The 15,033-nt window shown below is 38.0% G+C and overlaps 2 protein-coding genes across 10 annotated transcripts in view; both read left to right on the top strand.

The window, feature by feature from the left end:
* The window catches only part of LOC127844842 (protein Jumonji-like), a 54,710-nt gene extending 47,135 nt beyond the window's left edge, over positions 1–7,575 (top strand). For all 7 annotated transcript variants that reach the window (XM_052375359.1, XM_052375357.1, XM_052375363.1 and 4 more), the window contains 2 exons: positions 4,301–4,408; positions 5,702–7,575. In XM_052375359.1, the coding sequence (XP_052231319.1) occupies positions 4,301–4,408; positions 5,702–5,995 (402 nt within the window). In that variant the 3' untranslated portion in view covers positions 5,996–7,575. The remainder of the gene's footprint in view (positions 1–4,300; positions 4,409–5,701) is intronic.
* Positions 7,576–10,875: 3,300 nt separating this feature from the next.
* Positions 10,876–15,033, top strand: part of LOC127844593 (TOX high mobility group box family member 4-B-like) — a 98,254-nt gene continuing 94,096 nt past the window's right edge. For 2 of the 3 annotated variants that reach the window (XM_052374981.1, XM_052374979.1), the window contains exon 1: positions 10,876–10,977. The gene's annotated coding sequence lies outside the window, so the exon portion shown is untranslated. Of the gene's footprint in view, positions 10,978–11,423; positions 11,539–15,033 lie in introns of all 3 variants that reach the window. The other variant, XM_052374980.1, reaches the window with a different exon arrangement.

Raw genomic sequence — 15,033 nt, forward strand, 5'->3', positions numbered from 1 at the left:
AATTAAAAGAATTGAGTGAAAATAAATAATATAATAATAATCAATAATCATTTCCAAAAATGATTACTCTATCACTTTTATAAAAGCTGCATTAAAGGTTATAGTATTATTTGTGCAAAGTAGGAATAGAAGTTTACTTTGTTAGTTTGGAAATTTTAATATTATAATATTAAAAATGGAATATTCGATAAATGAAGAGCGAATATTCAAATATAATTTTCAGTATTCGTTTCCAGCCCTAGTATTTGGTATTAAGCCAAGTTCTGGCAAAACTGTGCAAAATAGATGTGTGACATGTGTTGTCCCAGATAAGCCTGTGCAATACCCACTGACTAATCATTGATGACACTGTCAGCCTTTATGAAAGTTTTTGTTTAAATAAAGAATCTTGTGAACAAAATCAAAAATCAAGTGAAGGCAGGGCAGGCTTATCATGGGCGACTCTTTATGTACATGCACTAGGCAGGGCAGGCTTATCATGGGCAACTCTGTATGTACATGCACTAGGCAGGGCAGGCTTATCATGGGCGACTCTTTATGTACATGCACTAGGCAGGGCAGGCTTGTCATGGGCCACTCTCTATGTACATGCACTAGGCAGGGCAGGCTTATCATGGGTGACTCTTTATGTACATGCACTAGGCAGGGCAGGCTTATCATGGGTGACTCTTTATGTACATGCACTAGGCAGGGCAGGCTTATCATGGGTGACTCTTTATGTACATGCACTAGGCAGGGCAGGCTTATCGTGGGCAACTCTTTATGTACATGCACTAGGCAGGGCAGGCTTGTCATGGGCCACTCTTTATGTACATGCACTAGGCAGGGCAGGCTTATCATGGGCGACTCTTTATGTACATGCACTACGCAGGGCAGGCTTATCATGGGTGACTCTTTATGTCCATGCACTAGGCAGGGCAGGCTTATCATAGGCTACTCTTTATGTACATACACTAGGCAGGGCAGGCTTATCATGGGTGACTCTTTATGAACATGCACTAGGCAGGGCAGGCTTATCATGGGCGACTCTTTATGTACATACACTAGGCAGGGCAGGCTTATCATGGGCGACTCTTTATGTACATGCACTAGGCAGGGCAGGCTTATCATGGGCCACTCTTTATGTACATGCACTAGGCAGGGCAGGCTTATCATGGGCGACTCTTTATGTACATGCACTAGGCAGGGCAGGCTTATCGTGGGCGACTCTTTATGTACATGCACTAGGCAGGGCAGGCTTATCGTGGGCGACTCTTTATGTACATACACTAGGCAGGGCAGGCTTATCATGAGCGACAATTTATGTACATGCACTAGGCAGGGCAGGCTTATCATGGGCGACTCTTTATGTACATGCACTAGGCAGGGCAGGCTTATCATGGGTGACTCTTTATGTACATGCACTAGGCAGGGCAGGCTTATCATGGGCGACTCTTTATGAACATGCACTAGGCAGGGAAGGCTTATCATTGGCGACTCTTTATGTACATGCACTAGGCAGGGCAGGCTTATCATAGGCTACTCTTTATGTACATGCACTAGGCAGGGAAGGCTTGTCATGGGCGACTCTTTATGTACATGCACTAGGCAGGGCAGGCTTATCATGGGCAACTCTGTATGTACATGCACTAGGCAGGGCAGGCTTATCATGGGCGACTCTTTATGTACATGCACTAGGCAGGGCAGGCTTGTCATGGGTGACTATGTACATGCACTAGGCAGGGCAGGCTTATCATGGGCTACTCTTTATGTACATGCACTAGGCAGGGCAGGCTTATCATAGGCTACTCTTTATGTACATGCACTAGGCAGGGAAGGCTTGTCATGGGCGACTCTTTATGTACATGCACTAGGCAGGGCAGGCTTATCATGGGCAACTCTGTATGTACATGCACTAGGCAGGGCAGGCTTATCATGGGCGACTCTTTATGTACATGCACTAGGCAGGGCAGGCTTATCATGGGCTACTCTTTTTGTACATGCACTAGGCAGGGCAGGCTTATCATGGGCGACTCTTTATGTACATGCACTAGGCAGGGCAGGCTTATCATAGGCTACTCTTTATGTACATGCACTAGGCAGGGCAGGCTTATCATGGGCGACTCTTTATGTACATGCACTAGGCAGGGCAGGCTTATCATGGGCTACTCTTTATGTACATGCACTAGGCAGGGCAGGCTTATCATGGGCGACTCTTTATGTACATGCACTAGGCAGGGCAGGCTTGTCATGGGTGACTATGTACATGCACTAGGCAGGGCAGGCTTATCATGGGCTACTCTTTATGTACATGCACTAGGCAGGGCAGGCTTATCATAGGCTACTCTTTATGTACATACACTAGGCAGGGAAGGCTTATCATTGGCGACTCTTTATGTACATGCACTAGGCAGGGCAGGCTTATCATGGGCTACTCTTTATGTACATGCACTAGGCAGGGCAGGCTTATCATGGGCGACTCTTTATGTACATGCACTAGGCAGGGCAGGATTATCATAGGCTACTCTTTATGTACATGCACTAGGCAGGGCAGGCTTATCATGAGCGACTCTTTATGTACATGCACTAGGCAGGGCAGGCTTATCATAGGCTACTCTTTATGTACATGCACTAGGCAGGGCAGGCTTATCATGGGTGACTCTTTATGTACATGCACTAGGCAGGGCAGGCTTATCATGGGCGACTCTTTATGTACATGCACTAGGCAGGGCAGGCTTATCATAGGCTACTCTTTATGTACATACACTAGGCAGGGCAGGCTTATCATGGGCCACTCTCTATGTACATGCACTAGGCAGGGCAGGCTTATCATGGGCGACTCTTTATGTACATGCACTAGGCAGGGCAGGCTTATCATGGGCGACTCTTTATGTACATGCACTAGGCAGGGCAGGCTTATCATAGGCTACTCTTTATGTGCATACACTAGGCAGGGCAGGCTTATCATGGGCCACTCTTTATGTACATGCACTAGGCAGGGCAGGCTTATAATGGGCGACTCTTTATGTACAAGCACTAGGCAGGGCAGGCTTATCATAGGCTACTCTTTATGTACATGCACTAGGCAGGGCAGGCTTATCATGGGCGACTCTTTATGTACATGCACTAGGCAGGGCAGGCTTATCATGGGCTACTCTTTATGTACATGCACTAGGCAGGGCAGGCTTATCATGGGCGACTCTTTATGTACATGCACTAGGCAGGGCAGGCTTATCATGGGTGACTCTTTATGTACATGCACTAGGCAGGGCAGGCTTATCATGGGTGACTCTTTATGTACATGCACTAGGCAGGGCAGGCTTATCATGGGCTACTCTTTATGTACATGCACTAGGCAGGGCAGGCTTATCATGGGCTACTCTTTATGTACATGCACTAGGCAGGGCAGGCTTATCATGGGCGACTCTTTATGAACATGCACTAGGCAGGGCAGGCTTATCATGGGCGACTCTTTATGTACATGCACTAGGCAGGGCAGGCTTATCATGGGCGACTCTTTATGTACATGCACTAGGCAGGGCAGGCTTATCATAGGCTACTCTTTATGTACATGCACTAGGCAGGGCAGGCTTGTCATGGGTGACTCTTTATGTACATGCACTAGGCAGGGCAGGCTTATCATGGGTGACTCTTTATGTACATGCACTAGGCAGGGCAGGCTTATCATGGGCGACTCTTTATGTACATACACTAGGCAGGGCAGGCTTATCATGGGCGACTCTTTATGTACATGCACTAGGCAGGGCAGGCTTGTCATGGGTGACTATGTACATGCACTAGGCAGGGCAGGCTTATCATGGGCTACTCTTTATGTACATGCACTAGGCAGGGCAGGCTTATCATAGGCTACTCTTTATGTACATACACTAGGCAGGGCAGGCTTATCATGGGCGACTCTTTATGTACATGCACTAGGCAAAGCAGGCTTATCGTGGGCGACTCTTTATGTACATACACTAGGCAGGGCAGGCTTATCATGGGTGACTCTTTATGTACATGCACTAGGCAAAGATTCCTCAGAACGAGGCTCATTCTATGTGTCTTGTTCTGAGAAAACTGGGCATAATTCATGTGCGTTAAGTTTTGTACCAGATCAGGGACAACACTTTCCGCTTTAATGGTATTTTTAGTTTCAAGGAAGTCCCTCCTTACCGAAAAAAAAGTTTAGGCGGAAAGGGTCGTCCCTGATTAGCCTGTGCGGACTGCACAGGCTAATCTGGGACGACACTTTACGCACATGAATTATGCCCAGTTTTCTCAGAACAAGACACATAGAATAAAGGTCGTCTGATTGTTGCAGGTTTTGAACTCCCATCAGAACAGTGCATTCTCCCTGGAGCAGGGACTGCTGCATCTGCAGAAGAAGAAGAATCTCAAGCACTGCAAACTCATGTACAGATATTCGGAGGTGCTTAGATCCTTAATTCTTACTTTAAGCAGAACCAGCCAATTCATATATTGAAGGTTAATTTGCTGAATGTACAAATTAATTAAACATATTACAATTAAGATGTTTGTTGTCCCCTACCGGTTTCACCGGAGGGGACTTTTGGTTTGCGCTCTGTGTGTCAGTCTGTCTCTGAGTCTGTCTGTCATACTTTTCTGGATCCTACGATAACTTTTAAAGTTCTTAATATTTTTTTCATGAAACTTGAAACATGGATAGATGGCAATATGGACATTATGCACGTCATTTCATTATGTTCCTACGTCGAAAATTATGGTTGCTATGGCAACAAATAGACTAGAAATACTGCTGAAAATGGTGGTTTTCTGGATCCTGCGATAACTTCAAAAGTTCTTAATATTTTTTCATGAAACTTGCAACATGGATAGATGGCAATATGGACATTATGCATGTCATTTCATTTTGTTCTTATGTCAAAAATTATGGTTGCTATGGCAACCAAAAATAAATAAATCTGAAAATGGTGGAATTCTGACAATGGTGGAGCTGGTAGGGGACCATATTGCTTGACCATAGCCTTGTTTAGCTTATGTTTTATCTGCATAATGAAATCTTCATGTTGAAGTATTTTATAAAATGTATGGTTTCGGGGTCCTGCCTTATCAATGATTTTTGGACAACTTTAAGTTAGGACTGCATTTTAGCAATGGACAAAATAATATTTATTGATTATATGTTCCTAAAATATATTGGACATGTGAAAGAGTTAAATGGAATAGAAAAGAATTACTAAAAATGTACGAATGATCTAGGTTGGTGCGATAAGATTTAACTTGTACAAAACTGTTATTATAACTAAATTTTGTTGTACAATGTTAAATAAGACAGCTGAAGATTTATTGAATGTTATGATAAGTGTTATAAACTTTCTGTAACAGAATACAAAAATACTCATTTACTACATTTTCCTATGAAAGAATTTGATAGAAATGACATTTGTGCAACATTCAAAATGGCTGCTTACAAGTCTTTGCACCAGAATGACATATGTTGTACTGCTTGCATAAAAATTGTCACGTTGCCGCATGAGCAGGAACTTGCAGTCTGTTCAGATTTTTATGCTGTTTTCTGCTCATCAGTATCTAAAGGTTGGAAATGAAGCCTTTAAAACTTGAATCTAGTACGAAAGGTCTATAATTTAATTTAACTTTCTAAGGGACTACAAGCGTCAAAATACGTATCTAAGTGGTAAAGGGTTAACTAACAAATGTTCTTGTTGCTTTGTTCATGCAGGACGAGCTCCGTCAGCTGGTACGGGATGTTAAGAGCAGATTAAGGGGCAGCAACTCCTCAAGTCCTGCCTCAGCAAGTCCCAAACGCAAGACACGCAAGTCAGTGTCAGACCTGAAATCATCGCCAACTGTGAAGTCGTCACCATCATCAAAGTCATCACCATCAGTGAAATCATCTCCCTCAGTAAAGTCCTCACCATCAGTAAAGGCGCTACCATCTGTGAAGTCATCGCCATCATCATCAACATCTCTGTCAGATTTGAAGTTGTCAACATCCTCATCAATGTCTGCATAGGTTTTATCAATGTCTTAATGCAAGACTCACATGTCCATGTTGGATCATCCACATCTCAATTGATTTCATTAAAATTAAAGATTGGGGAGCTTCTGTTGAACCTAAAGTCTTCTTCAGTTCAATAACCAGCTGCAAGCTTCTGTTGGACCTAAAATCATCGCCAGTACCATTACCAGCTGCAAGCTTCTGTTGGACCTAAAATCATCTCTAGTACCATTACCAGCTGCAAGCTTCTGTTTGAATTAAAGTCATCTCTAGTACCATTACCAGCTGGGCGCTTGTGTTGGACCTAAAGTCATCTCTAGTACCATTACCAGCTGCAAGCTTCTGTTGGACCTAAAGTCATCTCTAGTACCATTACCAGCTGCAAGCTTCTGTTTGAATTAAAGTCATCTCTAGTACCATTACCAGCTGGGCGCTTCTGTTGGACCTAAAGTAATCTCTAGTACCATTACCAGCTGCAAGCTTCTGTTGGACCTAAAGTCATCTCTAGTACCATTACCAGCTGCAAGCTTCTGTTTGAATTAAAGTCATCTCTAGTACCATTACAAGCTGGGCGCTTCTGTTGGACCTAAAGTCATCTCTAGTACCTGCATCTTTGCTGATTTGATCTGAATATCATTTCCAAAGTCATGTACTCGTACTCATTGACCAATGTTCAATTTTTATGCTTCATCAGAAAACTAAACTTTTCATGTATAAGTTATAGATTGGTTGTTGTGCCATATTATTTGCAAATAATTATAATAGTTACTCTTCATTGACGTCAGTAACAGGACTAGGTGACAAATTGTTACATGTTTCCTTATCCAGTAAAATGTCTTAATGAGCAGTTGATAGTTGAAAAAAAATGAAGCATGTAGCTTAGTCTATACATGACGTTGTTACTGTTAATTGAAGATAAAGTAGGCTTTTGTAAAAATATCATTGTTATTTTCTGTTTTCATACAACTTGTTGTGAATAATGGCTTGTTGTTGTCATTTCAATTTATATGTGTCTTGTTCTGAGAAAACTGGGCTTAATGCTTGTGCTCAAAGTGCAGTCTGCACAGGCTAATCAGGGACGACACTTTCGCTTTTATGGTATTTTTAGTTTGAAGGAAGTCCCTTCTTACCGAAAATCAAGATTAAGAGGAAAGTGTCGTCCCTGATTAGCCCGTGCGGACTGCACAGGCTAATCTGGGACGGCACTTTACGCACATGCATTATGCCCAGTTTTGTCAGAACAAGACACATATGATTTTCTACAGAATGTACAAATTCATCAGTTTGCATGCTTGACCAAATGAAACATCATTATAGATTTTTGCGTTGTAAAAAATGAATCAGTTTTTTTTATATAAAACCAAAACAAACATCCATAGAAAACAATGCTCAAAGTAATAATTATGCAATATTTCTGTTATAACAGTATTTCTGAAACATTCTAAGCTAGTCCATTGATCTATTCTTTTCATAATTATAGTTATTGTGCCTATAAAGCTGTGCGAGAAAAATCATGATTGTTTGATCAAATTAATGGACTTCGAATTTCAATCATGTTTCTATTTTGTATCATGAAAATAAATGTTGTTCTTGTGCACACTGGTTATTGCTTGTAAAAGTTACTTAATCATTTACCACTTAGATATGTATTTTGACGCATTTGTAGTCTCTTAGAAAGTTATATCCAATTTCAGACCTTTCTTACTAGATTCAAGTTTTTAATGCTTCCTTTCCAACCCTTCGATACTGATAGCAGCAAACAGCATAAAACCTGAACAGACTGCGAGTTACTCGCAGGCTGTTCTGGTTTTATGCTTTTTGCAAAAGCCATTTTCACTTTGCTACTGATGGGGGAAAGGGTTAAATACTAGTATTGGCCTATTCTGGTAAAATAGGGCTTAATGCATGTATGTAAAGGGTTGCCCCTGATAAGCCTATGCAGTCCAACAGACGATATTTTCTGCTGCCTTTACGCAGATGCATTGCATTTGGCCAGGCTTAAACAAATGAAGATCATGCGCAGTTTTGGTGGCCCCTTTTGCTTTGCCAGAGGATATATTGTAGACTATGAGATTTATTAACAGATAGGTAGATATTTTTTTCATGAAAGAGAATTCAGTGCAAAATAACTGTTATTCTCCTGCTTATACTTTTGGAGTTATTGCTCTTTGTTACTTTTTAGCTCACCTGTCACAAAGTGACATGGTGAGCTTATGTGACCGTGTGATGTCCGGCGTCCGTTGTGCGTGTGTGCGTGCGTGTGTGCGTCAGTCAACAATTTGTTTGTGTAGACAGTAGAGGTCACAGTTTTCATCCAATCTTTATGAAATTTGGTCAGAATGTTTATCTTGATGAAATCTGGGTTGGGATTGTATTTGGGTCATCTGGGGTCAAAAACTAGGTCACTAGGTCAAATGATAGAAAAATCTTGTGTAGACTATAGAGGTCACAGTTTTCATCCAATCTTTATGAAATTTGGTCAGAATGTTCATCTTGATGAAATTTGGGTTGGGATTGTATTTGGGTCATCTGGGGTCAAAAACTAGGTCACTAGGTCAAATAATAGAAAAACCTTGTGTAGACAATAGAGGTCACAGTTTTCATCCAATCTTTATGAAATGTGATCAGAATGTTTATCATGATGAAATCTGGGTTGGGATTGTATTTGGGTCATCTGGGGTCAAAAACTAGGTCACTAGTCCAAATTATAGAAAAACCTTGTGTAGACAGTAGAGGTCACAGTTTTCATCCAAACTTAATACAATTGTTTATCATGATGAAATCTGGGTTGGGATTGTATTTGGGTCATCTAGGGTCAAAAACTAGGTAGCTAGGTCAAATCAAATCATAGAAAAACCTTGTGTAGACAATAGAGGTCATAGTTTTCATCTGATCTTAATGAAATATGGTCAGAATGTTTTTAGCAACCCCAGCAGATCTTATCTTATCAGTGGAAGATCTAAGAAAATCAGCTAAACTGCATAGTGGTTCCATTACAAGTTATTTTTATAAAATATTTTAAATAAAATCAAAATAATATAAATGCAGATTGAAAGAAAAATAAATTCTCTTTAATATGATATTAATTTTAATAACATTTAGTTTATATTTGCTGCTTAACAATCTATATTGGATTCAAGTACAACGTCTGTGTCCCAATTTCTTTGTTTACTGCATTTTCGAGTACCTGCGCTGACACCCGGTTGTTTACAACACATTTACGACCTGACAAGGTCATTTGAATATTAATGATGTTGATATATTTATGTTCACCAATGAAAAACGTTTCCCATGATATTCGCGAAAATTGTGCTATGTTAATTCTACGCGACGAAAAGTAGTCCAAAAGTCTATGAAAGTTTCTTCAAAATATAATGTTATTTTTTTTATTTTGCATAGAAAATCACAAAATATAAGCGCCGATCTTTCTTTTGGTACCAGAATTATAAATCGAAAACGATATTTAGTACCTCGCATTTATCATTCAAAAGCACGTGTTTGGGAATTTTCAACTAGGCCAGAGGCCGAAATAGCGACGCCATATTGGAAAATTTGATTAAGCTGATAGTGTGATCGATAACCGTGATTTCTTCAACAATTACATTATATAAACCTAGAAAAACGATAGCAATCAAATGGTAAGTTATTTTTTATTTTAATTATGTTATTTTGTATGTTGATTTCCCTCTATTCATTACAAGTTGGTAGTAAAACCTTGTTTAGATGAAAGAGGTCACAGTTTTCATCACGTCTTAATGATTTTGTCAGAATGTATTAATTGATGAAATCTTGCTTGGGATTTATATGGGTCTCATAGAATTTAAGTTGATGTAGCAAGGTTAGTCAGGTGAGCGATTCAGGGCCATCATGGCCCTCTTGTTATTCTACAGGTTTTTCCTTAACATAATACTTAGATTTGTCTACAATGGTGCTTTGTGATATAATTACAGAAAATATCATAAAAGCAGAAAGTGTCAACCCTACTTGGCCTGTGGGGACTGCACAGGCTAATCTGGGACCACATATTACACACATGCATTAAAGCCCCAATACTTCTCAAAATCAACGAAAATTTCGTACAATATTTCGTAAAATAAAGTTAAACAATTACAAATCAGTGTTCCTTATGGCCATTGCCGAAATTTCAATGCAAGATGTGGTCTGGTAAAATAGATGTTTGAAGATACAAAATGCTCGTTTTTATTATAGTTTTTAATATTAAAAATCCGTTTTAATTTCCCGCAACGATATCTATTCATACATCACATAAACACTAACATGGTACCATTTTAGTGTTCGAGTGTCATATGAATAGTTATATTCGCTTGAAATTAAAATGGAATTAATTGTGTCGCAAATAACGAAATAAAAACGAGCATTTTGTATCTATAAAAATCTATGTTATCATACCACATCTAGTGTTGAAATTGTGGCTTTTGCTATAAGGAACACTGATTGTTTTGGTGATAACTTTATTTTACAAATACTTTACGAAATTTGCGTTGATTTTGAGCGTTATAGAGGCTGTAAACCCCTTTTCACAAAGCACAGCCAGTATATTATGCACCATGGTTTGTACCATTCCAACTGTACAGCAATATCAGCAGAGGATCCAAATCACATATTGTACAATATTGCAAGGAAACAAGGGCTATAGGACATGATACCATTTTGCACACAGAAGAACTGAGCATATTGTTGCATTCAATTTTTGAAGAAAAAAAACAAAAAACATAGTGTAATCAATATCGTATTGTATTCATGAAAGGCTACACTGGATAAATAAAAAACAACAATCTTTTTTACTAGTCAAATTTCCAAAAACACCTTTTTGACGCAGAATAATACCGTTTTGTTTCGTGGCAGGATTGACTTGAGGCCTTTTTCATCGACAGAAACTGCTTCGTTTCCGGTTCCTGTAAGGACTCTCTTTTGCATGTGTTTAAAAGTATTACAACCCTTGCAATTTGTTTAACGTTTCCAATCACATTGAACGTGTAAGTTTATCATTCGCTTTTGATTTTTAATAACGTTTTTCTAGATGTCAGGTCTTTGTAAGTTACGACTTGAATATGAAAGATTGCAATTTATTTTTCGGATATTCTTATTCGGATATCTGGGAAAATGCCGTTAAGATAAAATAATGACCTTTATTTAGATGTTACAAGTGAGTTTTTACTGAGGCATTTTCCAAATTTGTAAATAGCTTCAAATTCGGCTTAAGAAATTTTATTTGACTGTTTTCTTTATAAAAACTCGATTAAATACAGTCAGTTTATCTATTCCGGCTCCTGTCCTGATTCCGACATATTTCTAGATTGAATGGCTGGTACGGAGAGAGTATGTTTAGAAACTTAATTTTGTCTGTTGTTTCATGTTAAGTAATTATTTCTTTGTCTACTGAATGGATGTTTACAAAATGTATGAACTCTTGGTCTGCCAGCGCTTGGATTTCCAAAACGAGGCTTCAGATCGGTTGAATTTCCGGCGCGTTTTTTCGGACGTCTGAAAAGTCGGTGGACAACATTAATCTGTTCAATGACCGAGGTTACCAAAAGGTTCGTGTTATTTTCTTGAATTATATATATTTTACTCGTTACAGTCATCAATATGCATTTCCACCTTCATTTAAGAAAGATAAACACCATTATATAAAGGCCAGTCAGTGTATCTATTCCGTACCACCTGGATGCATAACTCGGGGGCCGTATAAACATTACCGTAACTTCGACAAACATTTTTGGTGCATGTTTTGCGGATTTGGTCTGTTGTTTAATGCTATAGTTCGTCATTAAACTTGGTTGACATGCAAAGTATGCCTTGAAATAAAATGTTTGCAATATTTTCTACCATTTGTAAATGTGTAATGAAAATAAATAAACTTTCAGTGGTCAGACAAACTGTCTTAACTGTCAGAATTACACCACAGGAGCTTGAAATTCTTTCACTACATAAAGTCTATGCATAAATTATTTTAAAAAAATACCCCACCCACCCCTCTTCTCTATATATAAAAAGACAGCTTGTCTTTTTATATATAGAGAAGAGGGGTGGGTGGGGTATTTTTTTAATAATTTATGCATAGACTTTATGTAGTGATAGAATTTCAAGCTCCTGTGATTACACACACACACACACATATACATGTATGAACACTATTATAAACAAAAGCTATGATGAATTCTTTCAAATAATTGGTCTCATTATTCACAGTGTGTCACAATGTGTTCACTATATCCCTGCTGCAGGCTCATTAATGAGCAGTTTATAATTTTGTCACAATATTTACACAAATTATCCAATGCATTGAATAATATTCTTTGCATTAGGGAAATGCTAAATGTATGCTGTCTCAGAACAAATTTAAAGAGTATATGCTGACAGATATTATTATAAAGATAAAGTTATAATATTAATTCAAATAAATTGGCGGATTTCTAAATATTCATGAAACATTCTGTGTAGCCCGCATTACCTTAATTTTTAGGTTTAGACCATCCCAAACTGAAAGAGGTTGCAGATAACACACTAAGTTGTAATGCAATAAGACAAAGTTGATTTAGAAGGTTATATATCATTTTGATAAAAAGGGAAATTGCTCAAATTTGAGCAATTTCTCCTTTTATCACAATTATATCTAGTGTCATCATCAAAATCTTGTAAAACCCTGTTATTGCATTGTAAAGGGTTAACACTTGTTATATCATTTACATTTGCAGATACAATTGCCATGGGAAAGCAGAAGACAAACAGATCATCAGTACATTGTAGTCCAGCTGTAGAGGCAGCAAAATCTGTAAAGCGGGCAATTAATTATCTTAATCAATTAAATAGTTATGCGGTAAAAAATATTTCAAAGTATAATGTGCATCTTATAATGGTACACATAACAATTTTGAGTTAAATACCATTTTGATTGCTGTGTGTATCTTAGTTGTGAACTTCCTAAAGCCATTTTCAAATTCATTGAATACAGAGCACAGTTTCATACTTAACTTGGCTATAAATTAAAATGTATGTTATACTCACGCAGTACTGTATAAATAAACTATGATATCATAGGAAATATTTGCCTTTAATAAATGTAAACATATAAGGTTACATACAGTATGAACTGTAATAAAAATGAATACAGTATGGTACATGTGGTATTTTCTCACATGATCAGTTGATCACATTGTGCAACAAGGTGAACACAAAAGGATTTATTTTTTTTTATTTTACCCCATGTACAAAGTATGGGGCTGAATTGGATTCACATCGGTGGGTTGGTCCAGTGTCTGTAAACAAAAGTTGAAAATCTTTGTGGCCATTCAACAGAGTCAAATGATATGTTATACTAATATGCAATACAGTACTCCACAATTGCCTGTAGGTTTGTTTAATGATTCACTTCAAAATATACTTGTGGCCGTTTGAATATGCCTGTCATTTATGACAGGTTGTATAATGTGATCACTTGTAGCTGGTGTGTGGGTGGGCTTTAGAGTTTGATTTGCTAAATAACTTAAGTACCCTTGCATAATGAACACCAAACTTTGTGTATAGTCAGCTGGTACTTACATGAAAATCCCTTTAGAATTTAGTCAAGGTCATTGTGGATATAAATATAATTTGAGTGTCCGCTTAATTACTCAATAGTCTTAAGCTGTAAGAACTTGTTTCCCAAATGTTGTAAAATTATTAAGTTTAAACTAAATTGTTGCTGTAAATTGTAACAGGTATGAATGAGTTAACACATAACCAAACAATAAAGATATTTTAGATGTTTGTTGCAGATGACATAGGACATCACTAGGATAAAAGTAATATTTACTCATTTTAGCAATTTCTCCTTTTATCATAATGATTTCTACCCTACCAAATCAATTTCTTCCATCTCTATCAAAGTTCCATTTTTTTCTGCAACCTCATTGAATTTAGGACATTCCAAATGTATTGTTTGGTAACAAGTTGACACAGAACTTCATTTTTTCCCCCACAAAATATGTGATAATATACTCAATGAACATGCTAGTCCTTTATGTCTTGTTTGTTAATTATATATTTTTATATATTTTTTATTTTGTTATGGATTTTAAACCTTTCAATGCTGCATTTCAAGATTTGGAATTAATGTGTCTATGGACTGGATTTAAGCACTTGCATCCAATTAGCTCAGCCTTCCAAAATAGCCAAAATGATTTGAGACAGTTTGTAACAAAGATTCAACTACACGAATGTGTGTGTTATCTTTGAAACACATTGTTGATAAGACACGCAAAAAATATCCAGCATTGAAAGTGTTATTTCAACAGGCAGTTGATTTGCTAGAAATAAAATTGTAAAATTATTACTTAATCGTGTTTTTTATTTACACCCCATATTTTGTAACAATGTCTCGATACCTTTTTGTACAAAAATCTGCTCAAAGTGACAGTCAAAAATCATTTTGAGATGACCCCCGAGAGCACACATCTAAAAATAGATATGCGATTCGGAATAGTTTCTCTGCTATCGCAAACGGACACGTCGGGTGCAGGTTTAACGCGTGGTTTTACCTACTTACACGTGCTCGATTTAATTCAAGTAAGTCTTAAATTATCGATAAAAAAAGTGTCTCTCATCATACGAAAACAGAGAAATGTGTCTATCGCACGTGAGAAATTTGCAGCGAAAAAGCGTAAGGTGTGACGGAATAGATACACTGACTGTAGTAAAAGTACCCCTTCTCGAACCTCGCCTCTTTTCGAACCCTTCATCTGTTTACATTTCATACGCCTGTGCGCTTACGCAATTTGTCACAGTTTATTGTGTATAAGTAATTTGTGTACCATGGTCCTATCATTGGGCGAATTAATTGTTAAGGGTTTACACTGAAGGATTCGAAAGCAGGTACTCGTTGTTTGGGCGGCATTGAAAGTTTTACATGATATGGTGGTGCTGGAAACTTGCAAAAAATGTGTTATCAAAAGAGGATTAACATAACATTTAAAGTTGCCAGCCATGATGTAGAAACAAGTTTTTTATCAAAAAGAGGTCCTAATTATTAATATGTTTCACTATTTTCAATC

This window comes from Dreissena polymorpha, chromosome 9, assembly GCF_020536995.1.
Source record: "Dreissena polymorpha isolate Duluth1 chromosome 9, UMN_Dpol_1.0, whole genome shotgun sequence".
NCBI lineage: Eukaryota > Metazoa > Mollusca > Bivalvia > Myida > Dreissenidae > Dreissena > Dreissena polymorpha.